This window comes from Alnus glutinosa, chromosome 12, assembly GCF_958979055.1.
Source record: "Alnus glutinosa chromosome 12, dhAlnGlut1.1, whole genome shotgun sequence".
Taxonomy (NCBI): Eukaryota; Viridiplantae; Streptophyta; class Magnoliopsida; order Fagales; family Betulaceae; genus Alnus; species Alnus glutinosa.
Window position 1 is genome coordinate 12,894,385 of NC_084897.1, and position 23,902 is coordinate 12,918,286.

Here is a 23,902-nt window from a genome sequence, read left to right on the forward strand (position 1 = left end):
TGTTGCATCAGCTTACGAGCTTGCAGCACCATCCATATTAAACCGGCGGTAAGAGAGATAATTATGAACCATGGATAATTCCAGATACGCAATTTCACTGATTTTTTTTATTTTTTTAATATATAATGAGAAATGTTATTTCATATACTCAGGTACATCTTCTATCCATCTTTTGTTCAAATCAACCATCCTACAGATTGAGAAGTATTAGAAATGTACAATGTACCACAGAATATGAAATAACATTTCTCTTTTATAATATACTTCAATAAAAAAATAACTTAAGATCTCTAGCAATATAAGGTGACCTTTAATCACTACAAAAAGGCAAACGAAGTTCCCCCCTATCTCTATGCCCCTCTGTCGCTGACCACTACAGAAGTAAAGACAACTTTCAAGGAGGAAAACGTCCCATGACCTGGTGATATAATGATGATGATGATACATTTGCGTGATCAACAATGGGCAGGCAGGCATCATATAGACTATCGTCCTTTTGCTCCTGCTTAGGCTTGAGCAACCGTAAATCATTTTCCCTCAGCCGCTGTCCTGAAAGGAAAGATTGAACTGGACCAGCAGGTTTTCCAATATTAAAATCAAAACCAGCAAGAGGAAGATTTCCAGCTTGAGGAAGGTTCAATGGCAGTGATATTGGGAAGTCTGGGACTAAAGAGGCATAAGATTGATGGTTTACATTGCAGTTAGAATTCAGTCCAAGAGAGGAGGCATAAGGCATGGTATTTTGCAAGGGCGGAAACTTCATTTGGTAAATGGAGGAAGCCCCAAATTTCATGTCGAAGTTACCAAGGAAACTGGGTCTCAGATAGTCATTATGGAATTCAGGTTTTCTATCAAAATGAGGTGCAAGCTCTTGAACTTGGGTTTCAGGCTTTGGAACGTTGGTGCTTCTGGGTATTGTAAGGGCAGGTTGAGGATTAGCAGCAGCAGGAGGTACATTACCACTGCCGGAGTTTACTTGACCACTGTTTCTGGCTACAGGCACTTCATGATTGTGTTTTCCCTCATACGTTGTAATAACACATTTAATATTGTGCGAGGCCCTTTCCACATGCTTCCGCACAGAACATCCAGCACTCGTGCATTTGTAGTAGCTCCTGCAGGCGAGAAATAAAATGAACAAAAATTCAATGCACAAGTAACTAGAAGGAAGCCTTACGTCTTGCCAACTTGGAGAATAAGCTTAATACCCAAAACCAACTGTCATCAAACAAGTAGAAACATGGAATAGAAGTATGGAACTTGAGTATACACACCACACAGCTCCCAATCACTCTGGTGTGGTATTTTATTTCAATGGGAGAACACACACACACACGCAGCATTTTATATTTTACTACCTAGGGTTTGGATTTCCTTTGACAACTTTTTGGCCATATTTCCGCCAGCGGTAACCATCGTCAAGTATGTCCACTTCGCTCTCTATTTGGACAACAACTCTTGGTTCACGGACAGCCCTGGATGCCAAATTTGCTTCAATCAAGCAGCTCTCTTTCTTCCTGTAATGAAAAATAATGTGAACAAATGTTGTAGCGATTGTGGCCCGTATAAAAGCCATTAAGCATAAGATTATATACCTTCTTTTTGACTCAGACTCATCGTCATCGGCATTGTCTCCAAGTGATATGCTTCCCTGTGTGGCCCCATCTTCATCATCATCATCACTAGCAAGTGTAGATGAAAGCTCTGGAGTCTCTAATGATTCAAGTACACCCACAGATTTCCCTTGGGCAATTGATAATGGATCTGAAAGCTCTGATACAACAGATGCTGAGGACGTGCCTTCCACCCCATCAGACCTCCAATCAGAACCAAGTTTCATATCCTTCGACCCTGATTGAATATTCCTCCAAACTGACCCACCTTCAGCTTTGACAAAGGATCCTTCATCCATCTCTGATATTTCATCCATTGAAAATGAGGACCCAAGGGATGCTCGGCGGGTAGACTGAGGTTTTGCATGATTATGAGTACCCTTATAGATGATTTCTGTTATTTGACCATCGTGGGATCGTTCCACTTTTTTCTTCACCTGACAATTTGCATGGGTACATTTATAGTAACTTCTAGGGTATTCACTACCTTTTACCTGTTTCTGCCCGTACTTTCTCCAATTGTACCCATCTTCTGATGCCCTTACCGTTCCAGTAGAAGCGTACGACCCTTTCAGGTCTTCTTCCAAAAGATGATTTGTCCCGATATCCTCTCCATGAATAAGCCCTTTGGGAAGAGAGTTTTGGTTGCTAGCTATATCAGAATGATGAATTTGCAAGTCAATGCAGTTGCCATTCATACTCATGTTTTTTAACACTTTCACCTCGGCGGATAAATCAATAGCACAATTCTTAGTGGTATCTGCTTTTGGGAGCTCTGTTGGGAATTCAAAATCCTTTGATGGTTGCACTGATGCAGGAGCTTGGTAGTCAACATCAGCTCCCTGCACAACATTGAGATAGATAGAAACCTAATTAGTTCAAACATACAGCATATAAAAGACCTCTATTGATATATCCGTTGCTTGGAAAACTTAATTATACATATGGCCAATGTGTTGAAACAAGTGCCCTATTTAGTGCAAATGAATTAGAATCAAACTGCTGGTCCAGGTCTGTATGAAAGAATCATTAAAACTTGTTTCCAAGAGTAGAACTTGTGGAATAGTGACCAATATATACAAACTAAAAGAACGGCGATATAAAAGAGAAGTACGACATTATTAATCTCCTTATCCCATAATTCAAGGGGAGAAAAAAGTGCTTAGGTTTTTACATGTACCTGTATGGAAGAACCATTAAAAGTTGATTCCAAAGTAGAACGTGTGGAATATTGACCATAATATAAACAAACTAAAAGAACGAGGATGGAAAAGAGAAGTATAACATTATTAATTTACTTATCCTATAATTCATGAGGGAAAGAAGTGGATAGGTTTTTACATGTTATCCATCAATAAGGAACTGTTTAACAACTTGGAAGAGAAGCTTCTTTAATTAACTGAGTAATAAACTTAGGGTTCCCTTTTTCTATGACACTTCATCAATTAAAACTTCAAGCTCAAATAAAACCCAGCTCCTCCAATGGGCATATGTCCTTACCCACAAGAGACATTTTTTTTTTTTTTAATAAATAACGTCATGTCATTAAAAAGCGCAAAGGGCTCCAACCCTACTACACAAGAAGTATACAAAAGTGCCCCTAAAAAGAAGAAACAGAGGAGCATGAAATTAAAAACCCTGCAAAAGTAACACGACTTGGTCTATGATGAGTCGAGACCCATACAAATAAAGTATTAAGCATGTTTCGACGCAATTCCAACACTGGCATTTCTACATCTTCAAAGTGCCTAGTGTTCTGTTCCTCTCATGCCAAAGACCCCACGTGGCATATAAAGGAACCTGCTTCCAAATTTGCTTAACTTGGTCACAACCCAACAAATTGCCCCAACTACTCAACAAATTCAGCACCCATCGCAGCATAACTCACTCCACCCCAAACAAAATATAAAAAAAGCTCCATACATTTCGTGCAACATCATAGTGAAGTAAGAGGTGGTTAATGGATTTCCCACTCTTTTTGCACATACAGCACCACTCAACCACCACTATATTATGCCTATGCAGATTGTCATGCGTCAAGATCTTTTCTAAGGCTGCTGTCCACACAAAAAACGACACCCGTGACAGAGCCTTAACAAGGCAAATACTCTTCCAAGGAAATGAGGAAACCTCTTGACTAGCTAAGGCTTTATAGAATGATTTCATTTCAAAATGCCCCCTCTTAGAGAGACTCCAAACTAACCTGTCAACCGCTCCAAGTCAAATCCAATGAGAATACAACCGCTCATAAAAAGAAAGGACCATCTCCACCTCCCAATCCTATGCAAGGCGTGTAAAGACAACATTCCAGTGTGCAACTCCATCTAACACATACAAATTATCTACCACCCAGGCATCTTTAAATCGAGCAATATTGAACAAAACTAGATAACAAAGCTTCAGTGGACTATCTCCACACCAAAGATCATGCCAAAACCGTATATTATACCCATCCCCCACCTCCAAGTATAAAAAGTATCCCACCCCCTTCTAATATATTTCCAAACACTCACCCCACAACCACCAATGAACACCATTCACTCCCCAAACTCTCGTACTTAGCTTCAATCACCAATCTCCATAAAGCCTCCCGCTCTAATGCAAACCTCCACATCCACTTCCCCAATAAAGCTCGATTAAATTGAATCAAATTTCGAACTCCCAAACCACCTTCCTTAATTGGAGTACAAATTGTGTACCAATTTACTACATAAAATTTTACCTCATCCCCAATGCCATTCCATAAGAAATCTCATTGTAGTCTCTCAAGTCTCAAAGCGACGCTCACAGGAATGGGGAACAACGACAAATAATATGTAAGAATGTTGGAAAGGGTACTTTTAATCAGAGTCAACCGACCACCCTTAGAGAAATATAATTTCTTCCAACCAGCTAATCGTCATTCCACTTTCTCAATGACTCCATTCCAAATTGAAGTAGCTTTAAAAGACGCTCCCAATGGCAAACCCAAATAAGTCATCGACAGAGACGCAATTCGACACCCAAGGATGTCAGCCAAATTATCGACATCTTCCACCGCACCTATGGGAACAAGTTCTTCTAATTTTCTTAAATTGATCCTCAACCCTGATGCTGCTTCAAAGCATAAGAAAATACACCGCAAATTTCAAACAAGTTTTGCCTGTGCACCACAAAAAATTAAAGTGGCATCCGCAAACAACAGATAATTCACCACTAATTCTTCATTATCCCTAGTTCATCGTCGTATTCAACATCCAGCTTAACGCTTCCATAACCACCACAAACAACAAAGGAGAAAGTGGATCCCCCTGGCTTAGTCCACGAAAACTCATAAATAAACCAGACGGAGTTCCATTCACCAAGATGGAAAATCTTACCGTAGATATACAAAATTCTATCCAATCCCTCCACTTCTCCCTAAAACCACATCGCTAAAGCAAGAAATCCCAATTAACATGATCATAAGCTTTCTCCAAGTCCAATTTGCACAACAATCCAGACTCCTCCGACCTAATTCGACTATCCAAGTATTCATTAGCTATGAGAACTAAATCCAAAATTTGCCGACCTCCAATGAAAGCATTCTAAAAATTGGAAATAATCATGCCCAATACTGATTTGAACTGTTAGCAAGTACCTTGGAAATGAGTTTATAGACCCCTCCCACCAGACTAATCGGCCTGAAATCCTTTACATCCGCAGCTTCTGTCTTCTTTAGAATCAAAGAAACAAATGTTGCATTAAAACTCTTCCCAAACTGGCGTCAATTATGGAATTCTGAAAACACTGCCATAATATCTTGTTTCAACACACCCCAACACTTCTAAAAAAAAAATAAATAAATAAAATAAAAATAAAAATAAAAAAATAAAGAAGCCATTGTGAACCCATCCGGTCCCGGCGCCTTATCACCATTCAAGTTCCGCACCACCTCCCACACCTACTCTTCAAACTCTCGTTCTAACCAAATACCCTCATCCGCATCAATGGATGAAAAAGAAAGCCCATCCACCCTAGGCCTCCAAGTACTCTGCTCGGTTTACAGTTTGTCATAATAGTGTACTACGCTCCTTTATCTCCAAGGAATTATTGGACATAACCCCATTTATATTCAAAGATTCCACGTGATTGTATCTACGATGCAAATTGGCCACCTTGTGAAAGAATTTCGTATTATTGTCCCCCTCCTTCAGCCACAAAGCACGAGATTTCTGTCTCCAACTTACATCCTCAAAAAGAAGAGTTTTTTTCCAAATCCTTAGTCATATCTATCTTCCTCATCCGTTCCTCCTCCACTAATCCCCGGCCCTCATCAATACAATCCAAATCACGAATACCCTCCAATAACTCCTCATTTTTCTTCCCCACATCACCGAACAGCTCCTCATTCCATTTCTTCAAATCCACCTTTAAAGCTTTTAACTTGTTTGCCAAAACATAACTAGGCCGGCCATGAAACTCATAAGATGCCCACCAAAGGTTTACTTGTTCCACAAAACCTTCAGATTTCAGCCACATGTTTTCAAATTTAAAATATCCACTCCCTTCTCTTTGCGTCCCACAATCTAATAGTATAGGAAAATGATCTGACAAAATTCCAGGCAGTCGCCTCTGTGTCACCTCAGGGAAATATTGTTCCCACTCTGGAGATAAGAGGAGTTTGCCAATTTTAGACCATACCTGATCTTCCTGACTATTGGACCAAGTAAACTTACCTCCTTGGAGCGGTAGATCCACCAATTTATGCACAAAAATGAACTCCAAAAACTCCTCCATAGCTGCAAAAAACCTAAAATCACCCAATCTCTCACTAGGAAACCTAACCACATTGAAATATCCCCCAAAGCACCATGGCATCTCCCACCAACTCACCAAACCAGGCATCTCATCCCACAAAATACTCCTCTCCCCATCATTATTAGGCCCATACACCCCCCCCCCCCCCCCCCCCACCCCACAAAAAAAAAAAAACACGCCCACACAAAATTATCATCAGTGTTGCACAAAGAACAAGCAAGGGTCATCTCTCCATACCACACACCATGCCAAAATCTGATCATGGACCCATGACCTAAAATAAATCTGGTATGACTACGAAACAAACTCCACCCCTTCCTTATGTACTTCCAAAGCCCCATTCCATGAGACCCTGGGGGATTTAGGGAGCACCAACTGTGCCACGCACCACCATACTTAGCATCCACAATAACTTTCCACCAAGCCTCTCTCTCATGATCATAACGCCATAGCCACTTCCCTAACAAAGCCTTGTTGAATATCCTCAAGTTCCGAATGCCCAAGCCTCCTTCAGAAATAGGGAAACAAACCTTGGACCAACTAACCAGGTAGTATTTGGACTCTTCACCTAAACCTCCCCATAAGAAATCTTGATGGAGCTTCTCAAAAGGATTTGTCACACTAGCAGGAATAGGGAAGAGAGACAAGAAATACGTAGGAAAATTGGAAAGAGTGCTCTTTATAAGGGTAACCCTACCACCCTTGGACAGATACATCCGCTTCCAACTAGCCAACCATCTCTCATCTTTCTAACAACACCATCCTAAATAGACTTCGCCTTAAAAGAGGCCCCCAAAGGAAGACCAAGGTACTTTAGAGGTAACGAGGAAACCCCACAACCCAAGATGCTGGCCGAGCCATCCACATTATCCACACAACCCACAGGAACCAAAACAAACTTAGCCAAGTTAATCTTCAAACCTGAGACAACTTCAAAGTGCAAGAACAACGCACGGAGATAGCGAAGATGCTCAGGATTAACCCCACAAAAAACCAAAGTATCGTCCGCGAACAATAGATGAGAAATGTTAACCACCTCAGAGCGTCTAGAACCCACTGAGAAGCCTGAAAGAAAACCTCTCTGGACAGTAGCAGTGAGCAACTTAGTTAGAGCCTCCGTAACAATAACAAACAGAAGAGGAGACAGAGGATCACCCTGACTTAGCCCGGGAGAGCTACTAAAGAAACCAGACGGAGTGCCATTCACCAAGACAGAGAAGCGCACCGAAGAAATGCAATGCGCTATCTAAGAAAGCCATTTCTCCCCAAAACCACATATTTTCAGCATATACAATAAGAAATCCCAATTAACATGATCATAAGCCTTCTCAATATCCAGCTTGCAAAGCAACCCTAGTTCACCAAAATTGAGACAACTATCCAAACACTCATTTGCTATAAGAACTGAATCAAGGATTTGCCTACCTTTCACAAAAGCATTTTGAGGTTTCAAGATAATCTTCCCCACAACCCTTCTCAATCTATTAGCGAAAACTTTAGTAATGATCTTGTAAACTCCACTTACGAGATTGATAGCCGAAAATCTTTAAGATCCAAATCCCCATACGTGAAGGGGACGACAAGCTTTGGTGGACTCCTCACAAGGGAAGTTTGTGGTTAATTCTTTCTATAAGGTCCTTAATTGCAAAGAGGAAGATCCTTTTCCCTGGAGAAGTATTTGGTGGACCAAGGTTCCCTTGAAAGTTTGTTGCTTGGTCAGGAACGCTAGGGAAGATCCTTACCTTGGATAATCTTAAAAAGAGGCATACCATTGTGATTAATAGGTGTTGTATGTGCAAGATGAATGGGGAAATTGTGGACCATCTTCTTCTCCATTGTGAGGTTGCTCGTATCTTATGGAATGCCATCTTTAGCCACTTCAGCTTGTCTTGGGTTATGCCTCTTCGGGTGGTAGATTTATTCACTTGTTGGTGGACGGGTGGCCACTCTCAGAATGTTGTTGTATGGAAAATGGTTCCTTCTTGCCTTATGTGGTGCTTGTGGAGGGAACGAAATCATAGAAACTTCGAGGACAAAGAAATGACGGTTGAGGAGCTCAAAACTTTCTTTTTTTTATTCTTTGTACACTTGGACTGCTGTGTTCCTAACTCCCTTAGTGATTAGCGCTTTCATGATTTTCTTATTCTTTTTTCTTCTTTGTCTTAGACACTCCTCTTGTATACTTGGCTGCACTTTGCGCTTTTAATGATATTTCTCTTTTAAAAAAAAAAAAAATTGTATATCTTCCCACACACTCATCAATCTTCTCCACAATCCGCCTATCCCACATAATCAGGTTCAATTTTGATGCGAGGCCTAATCGACATCCCCTGACGCTATTCTAGTTACTATTAAGTCTTAATGTTTCTTTGTATTGGCTAACAGCCAGTTTGATTTCAATATTAAATAATAGCAATCGGGTATTTGAGATTTTGTTCATTTCAAGATTTCAATATATTGGCTGTAGTCATGACCTAGGATCTTATCTTAGGTCAAGTTGGTGTTATTAGGTCCTTATGTGTTAGCTTAAATAGTTTCAAACTTGACTAATTTGTATTTTGTAAATTAGGAGTTCAAGACCCGGGGGGATTACAGAAACTAGTGGTTTATATATGTGGATGTAATGCTTTTTACTAAATAGCAACAAATTGTGAAAAACTTACAGCAACTAGACTCTTTTGAGGATTGTGTCGCACAACCCAAGTTAAGGTTGGGATGCCAAAGAAACCCTAGGAATGATGCCTTGGGTTGGGGAAATCTAGCCAGCCTGAAGACTTAACTCCGTCTTTCTTCTTCTCAATTTGCTGCAATTAATTCACCTTTTAAACAAAGAACCAGACTAGGTCACAAACCTAGCAATCCCAAAATCCCTAAGCCAACCTGCAGCCAGAAAGCCCTGCAAATATGGTCTTACTTCCAGCAACTCAAAACTAGTCATGATCTTTGCGTAGCCCAAACTGAACCATAGATTCTCTAATTCCCCTTTCCAATCCTTTGGAACATTAAGCCAAATCTTTTCCCTAAACTTTTCGACCAAATAAACATAGATTTTGATCTTTTCAGTTTTCACTGCATCCTAAGACTTCTTCCTGCTGTTCTATGTCAGTTTGGCACCGTATGAGAAGTATATGTCCTACAGGGCAGACTGTGAAGGGATAGGTACAATTATAAGTATGATTATGTTTAAAAGCTGATAAAACCATCAAGAAGATTTCCTTACCTAAATCACATCACTACTTCTGCAATGCCTTTTACCAAAAATATATCAGGCCTGTTTGTTTCCTGATTTCGAAAAAAGTTCTCCACTATCAGATTCAGAGGAAAAGGGGAAAGAAAAAGGGGAATTGCAGAAACACATAACCGCAAATTCATTTTCAAAACTGTTTCTAGAGAATCATTCTTAAAAACATCCTGTTTTCAAAGAACAACAAAATGATAACTTATAGTTTTTAATTTATTAAGGGAAAAAAGAAAACTTTTCTTTTTTTTTGGGTGAATAATAAAATTTTTATTAAAAACCAGCAAATCCTTCGTATACGAAGAGTATACAAGAGAACCAAGAGAACCAAAGCTCAAACAGCTACTACAATCAAGAAATACCAAATTCCCAAAGACCAAGTTAGGAACATAAACAATAGCTCAATCCAAAAGAAATCTCAGATCTGAGGATTTAAGAAGAATCACATTGGTTTCGCTATCCTCAAAAAGCCGACGATTCATTTCTCTCCAAATACTCCACATTAAGAAGGCAGGAATAACTTTCTAGGTAACTTCTTTGGGATGTCCCCGCCCAAGAAATTTCCAACAATGGAAAAGCTGAAAAATGTTACCAGTCATGACCCAAGAGACCCCAGAACTGTTAAGAATTAAGTGCCAAATGTCAGCGGCATACTCGTAATGAAAGACAAGATGATTAACAGTTTCCTCATCCTTCTTACAAAGGCAAAACCGGTTAATCAGCTGGAACCCCTGCCTTCTGAGATTGTCCAGCCTGAGGATTCAACCCAAAGCCGTTGCCCATAAGAAGAAAGCAATGCGATGGGCCTTCACCTTCCAAATGCTTTTTCAAGGGAAAGAATATACTCACCTGATTGTAACATAGTATAATAGCTCTTCACTGCAAAACCATGGCAGCTCGAAGGAGTCCATATCATACTTTCGGGATTCATGGAGTATAAAAGAGTAAGAAAAGAACCCAAATATTCAATTTCCTAATCATGAGCAGCTTGAGTGAAGCTAAGATTCCAAAGGGTGTGGGGACTGGAGATATCCATGTAATCTGACACCAAAGCCTCCTTTTTTTTTCTTTCCTTTTTTTTTTGACAAGAGAATTTCATTAAAAAAAGTTTAAGGCGCCCCCAAGTACACAAGAAGTATCACAGAAGTAACCCAACTAGCCCACATAAAAAACCCAAGAAAACCCACAAGAAAACCCCTAACAAGCATAATAGTACCTCCACAATACAATAGAAACCCCCATTAGTAACCCCCGTAATACAATAAAAGCCCCTAAAAAGCACCCAAACCAACCCCAAAAACCCCCAACAGGACCCCCTAAACCCAAAGAAAAAAAACCCAAGAACCTGAGAAAAACCCAAGAGAAACACCCCTCAAAAGAACCCAAGCAAAAACCGAAAGCCCAAGGAACAACCCACAAACCCACCCAAGCACATAAAGGCGCACAACTCTACAACATAAGGTCCTTTCTTTCCTACGCCTAGCGGAAGATTTAGTGTCGCCATAGTTGATAGAGTTATGCAGATTCCAAAGCCTCCTTGTTACGTGCTACGAAATAGAATTCTGGGAAAGAACTCTTTACAGCAGTATCACAGCACCAAATATCATGCCAGAAGCAAATGCAAAGACCATCCCCAACCTTATAGGAAACAAAATTGTAAAAAGCTCCCATATTTTTCCTAATATATCTCCAAAGACTCACCCCATAATACCCCGTGCTTCCTCTTAGCACCACCCCCTCTCTAGATCCCGAACTTCGACCCAATCACCTGCCTCCATAAAGAATCTTGTTCGTTCCCGAATCTCCAAAGCCATTTACCGAGCAAGGCTTTGTTAAACAGAATAAGATTTCTGAAACCCAATCCTCCTCTCGCAATTGGGGAACAAACAGTCTTCCAATTTACCAAATGCAACTTGTGGTCCCTGCCTGGGCTGTCCCACAGAAAGTCCCTTTGAAAATGCTCAAGTTTTCTGGCTATACCAGCTGGTAAAGGGAAGAAAAATAAAGAAAATAGCGTACTCTTGATGAGAGTAAGACGCCCCCTTGGACAAGAAAAGCTTACTCCAACTCGCCAGCCTTTTTTCCATTTTCTCAACCACCCCATCCCAAATGCCTATAGATTTGAAGGGAGCACCTAAAGGAAGATCCAAGTAACGCAACGGAAGAGAAGAAATATTACAACATAGAATACTAGCCAGCTCCTCAATGTGCGGGACCTCCCCCACTGCGACTAACTCAGATTTTTGAAAGTTAACCTTTAAACCTGAAATGGCCTAGAAACATAGGAGAATGTAATCCAAATGATGGATTTGATCAACGTCAACATCACACATAATAAGTGTATCATCTGCGAACAACAGATGAGAAATATCCAGGGGGAATTATTGAGATAGGGGAATTATTGAGATTGTCTAATCGGAAACCAGAAAGAAAGCCCCCATCCATCGCTCTAGAAAGCATCCTATTGAAGGCATCCATGACTAAGACAAAGAGAAGAGGAGAGAGAGGGTCCCCTTGGTGAAGACCCCGAGAGCTACCGAAGAAGCCATGCGGGCTGCCATTGATCAAGATCGAGAAGTGAGCCGTGGAAATACATGCAGAAATCCACTTCCTCCATTTTGAGCCAAAGCCCGTACGACTCAAAATATAGTAAAGGAAGTCCCAATTAACATGGTCAAACCCTTTTTCCAGATCAAGTTTGCAAAAAACCCCAGGAATTCCTAATCTAACAAACCTTTAACCCCAGAACAATGCTTTGTCAATATTTTAATATGCATGCTAGATTGCACCCAACTGCAATCTTAAAACCCAGAAAGCAGGCTTGTATTTGGTTCCAAAGGTTCAAGCATCTCATTCAGAAACATTGATCATCATCCCCTAGACTACACTACAAATGCAGAATAATGGTGGAGGAAATTCTAACAAAAATTGTAAAAGCTTGAAATCTATGGGAATAACGAGTTTTTGGACAGAGTTATTATCACTTAGAGTTGCAAACAAAGTAAGAGTCAAACCTATGGCAAGTAATTGAAGATACATTCATGAAATTATCCATGGTGTGCAATTTAAGGGGAATGGAAGCTCCTTTAGTACACTGCCTATGTACTTTAATTGTCACACTTTCCTCATTTTTTAATGAATTCTTACCAACAAATATTTACTAGTCAAACTACACTCATCCACTAGAGTCGTAATTCCAAAGCTTCCCTACCATTAGTCATATCATCACATTACCAAAACTCCTCCTTTCTCCACTTTGTCTAAATCCACTTGATAATGGGCATTTTTTGTACAGGTTCTTCCACTCTAGTCACCAATGATTATCAGAAATGAGACTTATTAATGAGGAACACCAGAAGCAGAAGATAAAGCTGATAACCTCCAACTGATGTAGGATGACCCTAGACTATGATGCAGTGGCCTATATAATTTCCACAAGATCACTTATAAACTCGAAGATACTTGCAACATAAAGAGGAAGGGTAAGAGCGTTAACAACAGCTTCCCTAAATCTCATTCCCTTCCCTAAATGCCTAAAAAACTCCTTGAAACATATTCCATTGTTCTTCCCTAAACTAAGCGAACACAAAGGGAACCAAAAATTTTATCATGAATCTAAGGAAGCAAAAGTGGTTCCCTTAACATTATTTTAATATATATATATAAAAAATAAAAAATAAATAAAAAAAACCTCTTTCCTTTAGCATTTATTTGAAACAATATTTATTTAGTTGAAAAAGCAGGCAGTGGGGAGGACTTGGGTGTTGTGGCTGAGTTGGAAGGAGAAGCTGGTATTGGTAGGTTGCCTCCTCTCAATACATATTCTCCAACCTCAGGGGGTCTATCGGGGTACTCTGATTAGGTTATTCAATGTGCAAATGAGATTTATCCCATTGTGGTGATCTTGTATGTGGGTCATAAGTTGCAATTGTTGGCCCTCTTGACTTTTCTAGAGGAGGAACGTCGTAAAGAAGTGATGGATGCCCTGTCGAACAGTGGCATGAAGGACAAAAGGGAGGTCAAGAATTTGGAGACTTCAGTTAACTACGATGCTAGAGGTTCTTGCTCGAGCCGTGGTAAAAGGAAGGCAAGGGGTCATCCAGTTGTGTTATGAAGCCGAGGATTCTCTCATGGAACATGAAGGGGTTGAATAAGAGGAGCAAACATCTAAGGATTAGTAACTTGCTCAAAGATTGGAAGGTGGATACTATTTGCTTTCAAGAAACTAAGATTCATGGTTTGTCGCGCAGCTTATGGGGATGCAATCATGTGGACTGGTGCTGTTTGGACTCTAGTGGGGCCTCAGGGGGCATCCTGATCATGCGGGATAAAAGGGTAGTGGAGAAGGTAGATGAGTGTTTGGGGGCTTACACCCTCGCAGTCTCGTTAAGGAATGTAGTGGATCATTTCGTCTAGGCCTTTGCAGGTGTTTACGGTCCGAATTCTGGTAGTGATAGAAGACTGCTTTGGGATGAGTTGGCCAGCATTATCAGGTAATGTGTCGTGGTGCATAGGGGGTGATTTCAATGTAACTCGTTTCCCTAGTGAAAGATCTGGCGAGGCTCGTCTTTGTTTTGTTATGATAGAGTTCTCTGATTTTATTTCTGATCAGGGTCTCATGGATCTCCCTCTCGCTAGGGGCTCTTTCACTTAGGCGCTCTCTCATGATCCTCCCGTGTGGTCTAGGATTCATCGATTTCTTGTCTCCCCAGACTGGGAAGCTCGATTTCCTGTGGTTTCTCAGAAGAGGCTTTCTCACCTCTATACGGACCACTTTCGAATCCTTCTTGAATGTGGTGACGTTTCTATGGGGAGTAGGCCTTTCAAATTTGAAAACATGTGGCTAAAGGCGAAAAGTTTGGTTGGACTGGTGAAACAATGGTGGGATTTTTATTCGTTTCGAGGTACGCCTAGTTATGTCTTAGCAATCAAGCTCAAGGCATTGAAACTGGATTTGAAGAAATGGAATGATGGCAGTATAGAGAGGAAAAAGAGGAAGCTTATTTAAGATCTTCAGGCTTTCGATGTTGTTGAAGAAAGTGGGGCTTTAGGTGAGGAGGAGCTATTGTAGAAGGCAGAGGCTGTCAAACAGTTAGAGAGGTGTTCTCTTATGGAGGAGGTGAGTTGGAGGCAGAAATCTAGGGTGATATGGTTAAAGGAAGGTGATAAGAGTACTAAATTCTTCCACTCCATAGCCAATTCAAATAAAAGGTACAATTCAATAAATTCCTTATTGATTGGCGATACTTCGTCTTCTGAAAGACAGAAATCGACGAGCACGTTGTAAAGTTCTATCAAAAGCTTTTCACCAAGCAGTGTAGATGGAGGCCTACGGTGGATGGTATTTCCTTTGATTCTATTTTGGAGTCTGTGGCCAGTAGTTGGTTGAAGAGAGCTTTCAAGGAGGAGGAAGTTAGGAAGGTTGTGTCAACTATGATTGGCGATAAGGCACCGGGTCCTGACGGCTTTTCTATGGCTTTCTTCCAACCGTGCTGGAATGTTTTGAGTTTGGACATTATGGAGGTATTTAATGACTTTCATGCTAAAGGTTTGTTTGAAAAGTGCCTTAATGCTTCATTCATTTTGCTTATTCCGGAGATTCCAGGTGTAGTTCTCTCAAAGATTTCCGGCCTACTAGTCTTGTGGGAGGAATTTACAAAATTATTGCTAAAGTTCTTCCAAATAGAATGAAGTCGCTTATGGAGAAGGTCATATCCAAATCTCAAAGTGCCTTTATCAAGGGTAGGCAAATCCTCGATCCGATCCTTATTGCCAATGAATGTCTTGATAGTAGATTAAGATCTAGAGAGCCAGACGTCCTCTGTAAAATGGATCTAGAAAAAGCATATGTTCATGTAAATTAGGATTTCCTTTTGCATATGCTGAGGAGGTGTGGCTTTGGATGAAAAAAAACATATATATATATTGATGAATAATTCAAATCTAAGATGAAAAAAAGGGCTAAACCCTCGTACATGAAAAGTATATAAGAGGGACTTAACCCTATAAGCTGCTACAATGTAAAAAGAAAATCAAATCAACCAAATTTGTTGAGATAAAATTAGGAACATTAACAAGAACCATCCCAAGAGAGATCTCAAAAGAGAAGATTTTAGAAAGAGCACGTTTGTCTCACTATCCTCGAGAAGACGACGATTCATTTCTCTCCAAATGCTACACATTAAGAGGGCAGGAATAACTTTTCGGATTGCCTCTTTGAGATGTCCCCTCCCTTGTACTATCCAGCAATGAAGAAGCTCTTGAATGTTGCTAGGCATAACCCACAAGACTCCAAAAAGGTTAAGAATCAATTGCCAAAGAGCCGAAGTATACTCATAGTGGATGAGAAGGTGATTAGTCGTTTCCTAATTCTTTTTACACAGACAACACTAATTAGCTAGAGAGAAGCCCTTCTTTCTAAGGGTATCCACCGTGAGGATTCTACCAAGTGTTGTTGTCCATAAGAAGAAAGCAACGCGAGGCGCCTTAATCTTCCAAACACTTTTCCAAGGGAAAGAACTGTGCTCAACTGACTGTAACAGAGTATAATAACTCTTCACAGTAAACCTATGGCTACTAGAGGGAATCCACAACATGCTATCCACTTCCCCCGAATGCATCTTTGAGGAATACAAGAGACTAAAAAAAGAGTCAAAAGATTCCAGTCCCCAATCGTGGGTAGCCCTAATGAAACTAGGATTCCAATGGATATGGGAACCGGATAGGTCCAAATAATTAGACATAGAGGCCTCCTTGTTTCGAGCAATGGAAGAGAAAAAAATGCTTAAGTGGCTCTTTTCCACCCCATACGTCATGCCAGAAACTAATGTGTTAACCATCCCCAACCTTGTAACATAGAAAATTGGAAAAAGAACCCCGACCATTTCTAATATTCCTCCAAAAGCTCACCCCATTAGGACCTTGAGCTCCCTCTAAGTGCCAACCCCCTTCTCTTGATCCCATACTTCGAATCAATCACCTGTCTCCATAAGGAATGTTCCTCATGCTCAAATCTCCAAAGCCATATACCTAGTAGAACCTTGTCGAATACCATCAACTTTTTAATACCCAACCCTCCTCTGGAACAAGGGCGCAAACTGCCTTCTAATTAACCAAATGTATTTTGAAATCCAAGCCTGTGTAAAAGTCCATGGGCCTTACTCACCCTCAAAAGACGCCTTAAGAGAGAAGGAGACACCATGGCTTATAAAGTGTCCAGGTGAAGGAAATCTTAGCGATGTGGGACACTTTAACACGCCTCCTCACGTGTAGCAACTAATGGTCAAACACGTGGACAACAACGGGAGGGAAAGACCCATCATCGCAAGAAACCTGTGGCTCTGATACCATGTAAACCATGGGCCTTACTTACTCTCAAAAGACACCTTAAAAGAGGGGTGTCCATGGCTTATAAAGTCTACAAGACAAGGATCTCTTAGCAATGTGAAACACTTTAACACGCCCCCTCACGTGTGGCATCTTTGGCCAAACACGTGTTCAACAACGGGAGGAAAAGGTCCATCATTGTCAAAGGAACCTGCTCTGATACCATGTAAAAGTCAATGGGCCTTACTCACTCTCAAAAGACGCCTTAAGAGAGGAGGGGTGTCCATGGCTTATAAAGTCTACAAGACAAGGATCTAAAGTGTCCCACATCGCTAAGATTTCCTTCACCTGGGCACTTTATAAACCATGGTGTCCCCTCCTCTCTTAAGGCGTCTTTTGAGGGTGAGTAAAGCCCATTAACTTTTACATGGTATCAAAGCCACAAGCCCTTGGACAATGTTGGGCCTTTCCTCCCGATGTTGAACACGTGTTTGGCCAAAAGATGCCACACGTGAAGGGGCGTGTTAAGAGTTCCACATTGCCATGGTATGCCTGGTTGTGGGCTTTATAAGCCTTAAGCAAACCTCTTCCCTTGAGGTGCCTTTTGGGAATGAGTAAGGCTCAAGTGACTTCAATAGCCTGGACCATCCCAAAGAAAATCTCTGAAGGCGCTCCAATTGCCTAGCTATACCTGTTGGTAACGGGAAGATGGAAAGAAAGTATGTAGGAAGGCTCGATAACGTGCTCTTGATGAGCTTAAGACCTCTTTGACAAGTAGATCTTTTTCCAGCTAGCCAACCTTTTTTCCATCTCTCGACTAACCCACCCCAAATGGCTCTCATTTGAAGGGGGCACCAAGAGGAAGACCCAGGTATTTCATAGGAAAAGAAGAAATTATACAACTGAGAATACCGGCCAACTCCTCTATATTAGGAACCTCCCCCACTGTGACTAACTCAGATTTTTGGAGGTTGATCTTCAATCCTGAAATGGCCCTCAAAACATACGAGAATGTGATCCAGATTATGGATCTGTTCACTATTTGCATCACACATAATAAGTGTATCATATGCGAACAAAAGGTGAGAAACTTCCAGAGAAGTGTTAATGTTGTTAACTCAAAAACCTGATACAAAACCCCCAACCATCGCTCTAGAGAGCATCCTGCTGAGAGCATCCATGACTAGAACAAAGAGAAGAAGTGAGAGAGGATCTCCTTGACGAAGGCCCTAAGAACTCCCGAAGACATCGTTCGGGCTACCATTGATCAAGATGGAAAAGCGAGCCGTGGAAATGCAAGCAGAAATCCACTTTCTCCATGGTGCTCGTGGATAGCTCATTGTATTTCCTTTATGCAATTCTTGGTGTTTGTCATTGTACAGGGGGTAGACAAAGTTGCAATTGCAATAACTATACCTCCTTAACTCCTACCCACAATAAGAAGCTTCACTGATAAATGAAAAAATAAAATAAAATAATAAGGAAAAGTGACCAATACTTTAACATTTCAAACTTAAAAAAAAAAAAAGCCAAAAAACTTTTCAAAATTGCCCCTTTGGAAAATTAATAAGAATTAAGGGTAACCGGTATTGTGGGAAAGTAAAGAAAATTAATGCCCTCACTTAGGGATAACAATTATTTTGGTCCCTTAAACTTAAAAGAAGTTCTGATTTGGTCCCGAACATTTAAAAAGTTGCAACCAAGTTCCTGAATTATTTAAATTGTCACAATAAAGTCCTATTGGCAGCGCCAATATATGAAGCATCACTTAGACATAGACAATTTACCTTCTTATCTATAAAGTTAGAAAAGCCTGACAGAGAATTAGGATCCTCATAAGACATGAATTTGAAGGAGCCAACGTCACTGTCCCTATCCCCATCTTCAGCAGTCAATGAACTCAGCATCATACTTTCATGGTTGAGAGGGGGCAGCGGAAAAGTTCCAGTGGTTGGTGACGGCAGTGCCTAGAAGAATATATCATTCAAGAACTATAAATCAAAATTGAATGGGTTGATATAAAAATGCAAGCAACAAATTGATTTCAACAAGAAAACAAGTTTACAAGAAAAAATTTAAATTAGGAGGGGAATAAAAAGCACTCATCCGTATTTACATGGAGATTGTTCATTTGCATTCTGCTAAGGGATATTTGTTTTCATCATTTTATTCACCCATCATGCCTACTCGATCACTACTCAAAAGTTTTTGTATGCAATCAAAAAATTTGGCCTCTCATTTTGAGAAGAATAACCTCATGAAAGCAACTTATAAAATGTTGACCGACTTTTGGGGACTAGAAAACGCCTAACAAATGTTCACGACCAACCAAATGTATTACAACAATCTGGAAAAGCAACATGAAACAGAATCTGTAAAACTACTTGCAAGATTGATGCTTCACACCATGTGCAAAGATCCACTAGTTCGTGGAAAGTGAAACCAAGAGAAGAGTTTAATTAATAATTCACTCTTACATTGAACCTCTGAGTTTTCAGTTTACGAAAGACTACATAAGAAAAGCATTTAAGGAAAGAAGCACCATCCAGTTTTCAGTTTACAAAAGACTACATAAGAAAAGCATTTGTGAGAAGAGGTAGTGAAGATAGGCTTTTGTGGGTCTCTTCCAAAAGAGGTTTGTTCAAGGTCAAGTCTTTCTTTAGCTCTTCTTTGGCTGGCTCTGAAGGTAGTTGCTTCTCTTGGAAGAGTGTGTGGCGGACTCAAGTTCCTTCGAGAGAGGCTTTTTCTGTGTGGCCAGCAGCCCTAGGCAAGATCCTTACTTTGGATAATCTCAGGAAGAAGCAAGTTATTATGATGAATAGATGCTGCAAGTGCAAAAGAAATAGGGAATCAGTGGATCACCTTCTTCTTCATTGCGATGTGGCTTCCGCTTCGTAGAGTGCTCTATTTACTCGCTTTGGTTTGTCTTAAGTTATGCCTAGTAGTGTTATCGAACTGTTTACTTGTTGGTGGACGTCTGGAAGGCCGAGGAGTGCTGCGATTTGAAAGATGATGCCGATTTGCCTTTTTTGGTGTTTATGGAATGAAAGAAATAATAGGTGTTTCGAGAATTTGGAGAGGTCCTTAGAGGATATTTTAGCTTCTTTTTTCATACTTTGTATCTTTAGATAATGGCTTTTGTGTCCTCACTGTCACTTAGTTTTGTCTATTTTTTTATTCGTTTTTCTTTTTCTAGTTAGGTGTTTCCTTTTGTATACTTCCAGTGTACTTCGGGGAGCCTTACGCTTTTAATAAAATTGATTATTACTTATCAAAAAAACTAATACTGATTCCTAAGTTCTTTCTCTCTGTCTTTTTTCTCACTTTTATGTGCCAAGTAATAGAATCAATCAAAAGAAACAAATTGGTGCAATCCATGAATACCGGAAGTATTTAAGAGAGGCCAGATGTCCTCTACTTTTTTTGGATAATATAGTTCAATCTCCACCTGAATTTTATCAAAAATACACACAGCCTCCTATTTCAAGAAGTACTCAGACCTCCTCATGTTTTAAACTTGGCATACACTTAAATCTAGTTCGACATTGATTCCCAAAACAATTGATGGCACTACTAAAATATTGTCAAATGCATAAAATAACCCTAGTTTTACTATTATAAAATTTCCATATACTGTTTCTCTGCTCCAAAGCTCACAAACCCATATCTTTAACCCCTCACTTGCATGTAATCTTCCAATTTTTTTTACCCATCAAAACGAAGCATAAGCCTAATTTTTTGTTAAGAAATATCAGGGTCCGATGCGTTCATTTACATTTTCTATGGACAGAATCCTCTCACATACACTGAAGTGTAACTTTAAAAATATGAGAGAGATGCATGGATTTTCATCTAATACAAAAGGAGGTGGGCTATTTTTTACCCCCTTTTTCTTCCTGCCAAACGAGTGAACTGATTTTAATGGTTGATTAACCTTTTTATAATGCAATACCAAAAACATACACATACACATATGAAAGAAAAGCAAATTTTGAAAGAAAAGAAAGGGTAAATTTTGAAAAGATTGAGACAAAAATGATTTCGATAATTCCACCCTTAAAAAATGAAAAAATAAAAAAATAAAAAAATAAAAATTCACAATCGAACAACAAAACAAACACAAATCAACACATGCATACGTCCAGAGACATAAATATGCACATACACATATACATACGTATACACTAAAAAAAAAGATAAAACGAAAAAAAAAAAAAATCACAAGAAACCGTCAAAACAACCAGAGATAAATAAATAAGAAAGAAATGAAACCTGGGTGTTTGGGAGCATGATGGGGGAGTCAAGCAAGGCCGCGGGGCTAATCCCGGGAGGAATGTTGAGCCTCGGGGAGCGACCCCGAGCCGCCAGCGAAGCCAAGGGGATCGCCGTCCGAAACAGAGCCGATTTAATAATACCATGCGCATTGAAGCCGCACTTGGCCGCCCTCCTCTCCGCAATGCTCATGCTGGGCTCCAAAGAAGAAGAAGATGATGAACACGAAGAAAGAGCCAAGGCCTTGCGATCCTCCTCCTCCATTGCCGAGCGAGGCTAGGGCTACTGGTGTTATGGGCATGGGTGTCCAAAAGTTGAAGAAAATGTGTGCAAATGGGCGTGAATTTCGGAGATTAGAGCTGCTGCTTCTTCTGAATGTCAGCCACGTGGACGAGCCAGTTACTTGCCAAGCGAACTGTCGCATTGGGTAAGGCTTATGCGTGAGTCACATGTGAAACGTGTTCCTAAATTCATGTGTTCGTTGATTTAGGAGTAATCTTAGGACCCTCTTTTTTTTTGAAAAAATAATATACCCCTTTTAAACTATTATTTTATTACCAATGTGTTTTTTAAACTACTAATTGTGTTTATGTTCTTCTAAATTATCAGAAAATGTTAATATTCCCCTAAAGCTAACAAAAAGAAAAAAATAACTCTACAAATTTCAATAAGACAAATATATCCTTAAAAATTCAAAAAAAAAAAAAAAACTTCAAAAAACGGTTTTTTTTTAAAGATCGAAAAAAAAAACGAGAAAAATGAAAATCCAAGGTGTGGCCCAAACTGAAATTATATAAAACAAAATCTAAAAAATAATTTTTTCCTTTTTTAAATTTTAATTTTTTAAAAAATAATTTATATATTTTTGTTTTTTGTTTTATTGTTAAGAATTTTTATAATTTTATGAATGATATTTTTGTCATTGCAGGGTACATTAACATTATTTGATAGTTTAGGGGGGTAAATTGACATAATTGGTAGTTTGGAGCACATTGACAATTGAGTGGTAGTGTAGCGCCCCAGATTTTAAGATATAAAATATAATGTCTTAAAATAGATTTAAGACCTAACAATAAGACAAAAGAATATATGAATATTTACAATAATAAATATTCGTTAATGTTTAATATGAATATTTATAGGATTAAATATCCATTAATATTTGAGGTATGTTTATAGTTCTAAATTAGCTAGATTAGATTATTAGACCTTAAACTATAGAAGGTCGGATTCAAGATCAAAACGCGAGGATGATCGATCCCCATAAATGGGCGATCGATCAACCTGATGATCGATATCCAGCAGCTACGATTGTTCGACTTGACGATCGACCCCCACAAGCCAACGCTCGATCGACACAACGCTCGATCGCCAGTTCCTGCCGATCGATCGCCATAGTTCTGTAGAGTGAAGATTCCATTGCACTGAACACCTGTCTCTGTTTTGGTAAAAATATCTCTAACTTGCTGCCCATGTTTGATTCATAGCCGTTAGATGCAATCAAAACAAAGCTATCCTAGCTGTTCAACATCTCTATAAATAGAGATGCACCCCTCCCTTCATTCACGCATCTTCTTCTTCTTGCTCTCTCTATTTTTCTCTCTCGAAGGAACCAGTTCTCTTCCCTCAAATATCTGCTTCTCTCAGTTCTATGTGATCTAAGAAGAAGCTCTCTTCCTTTGTCCCTTCACAATAGAAAGTTGGTGTATAAACAAAAAGAGGAAGAAAACCTTCTCTCTATGCTACAACTCTTTCAGTCTATGAACAGAAAATAGTAAGTCTCTCTCAAACTCTCTTTTTCTCTCTCACCCTCACTGTGTTTCTTGGCCAGTGGTGAAACCCACGGCTAAGGGCTCTCAATCCTCTCCAAAACTCTCTCAAAGTATCTCCCTTTCTCTGTCTATGTCATGGACGATAGCAGGAAAAGAAGAAAGAATTTTCTCCACCTCTTTGTTGTCTGAGCCTGTAGCAAGAAAGCAGAGAAGCTTACTTCTCTATTCCTTTTCTCTCACGGCCAGTCTCTGTGTGTGTGATTGGAGTCCTTTACAAAATATCCAAGATATTTTGAATAAGTTTCTTATTTAGCTTTGTTTTAATGTTATAAGGTTAAAGTTAATAAGTTATCTAATGTTTAAACAGGATTTTTAGGGTGATTTATTTAAACAAACACGTCGTTATAATGCCCGAATAAAAAATGAATATTTTATAAAAGCGTCATTGTAATGCCCAAATAGAAATAAAGTATTTCATAAAAGAGCCACCCAAAGTTTTAGAAAACATTTCTAAGCATTAGTTACGCTAATGCTATAATTCTGCCAAAGTTTATAAAAGGTATTATTATGATGATGTTAAATATTCAAGTTGGCTTTTAATTTGTACTTTCGTAGGTTAAATCTTAAAAAGAATTGTAATCTAGTTTTAATAGATTAATAACGGAATGGAAGCAGTAAAAATATATATATGGTTGTATTGATACCTAATTTACTTGAGGGTATTTTGGACATTAATTAGTACATGCCATAATAATATCTACACGAAAAATGTGGTATTATAATTGACCTATTTTATATGCCGTGATAATATTCAAGCAATAATAGGAAATTATGTTTAAATGTCAGCGGTGGTAAAAGAGTTTAAATAGGTTTTAGTAAATTATGTTGATTCATTGTTGCAT

General features: G+C 39.4%; 1 protein-coding gene across 1 annotated transcript; it reads right to left on the reverse strand.

Annotated features, from left to right (window-relative positions):
* Window positions 1-230: 230 nt before the first annotated feature.
* LOC133851307 (WRKY transcription factor SUSIBA2-like) lies at window positions 231-21,585 on the reverse strand. Its single transcript, XM_062287653.1, has 5 exons — window positions 21,229-21,585; window positions 18,744-18,923; window positions 1,596-2,455; window positions 1,359-1,517; window positions 231-1,115 (listed from the first exon to the last, which is right to left on the reverse strand). Exons 1-5 carry the CDS (start codon window positions 21,490-21,492, stop codon window positions 395-397), a joined length of 2,184 nt encoding a protein of 727 aa, XP_062143637.1. The 5' UTR covers window positions 21,493-21,585; the 3' UTR covers window positions 231-394.
* Between the last annotated feature and the right edge of the window lie 2,317 nt (window positions 21,586-23,902).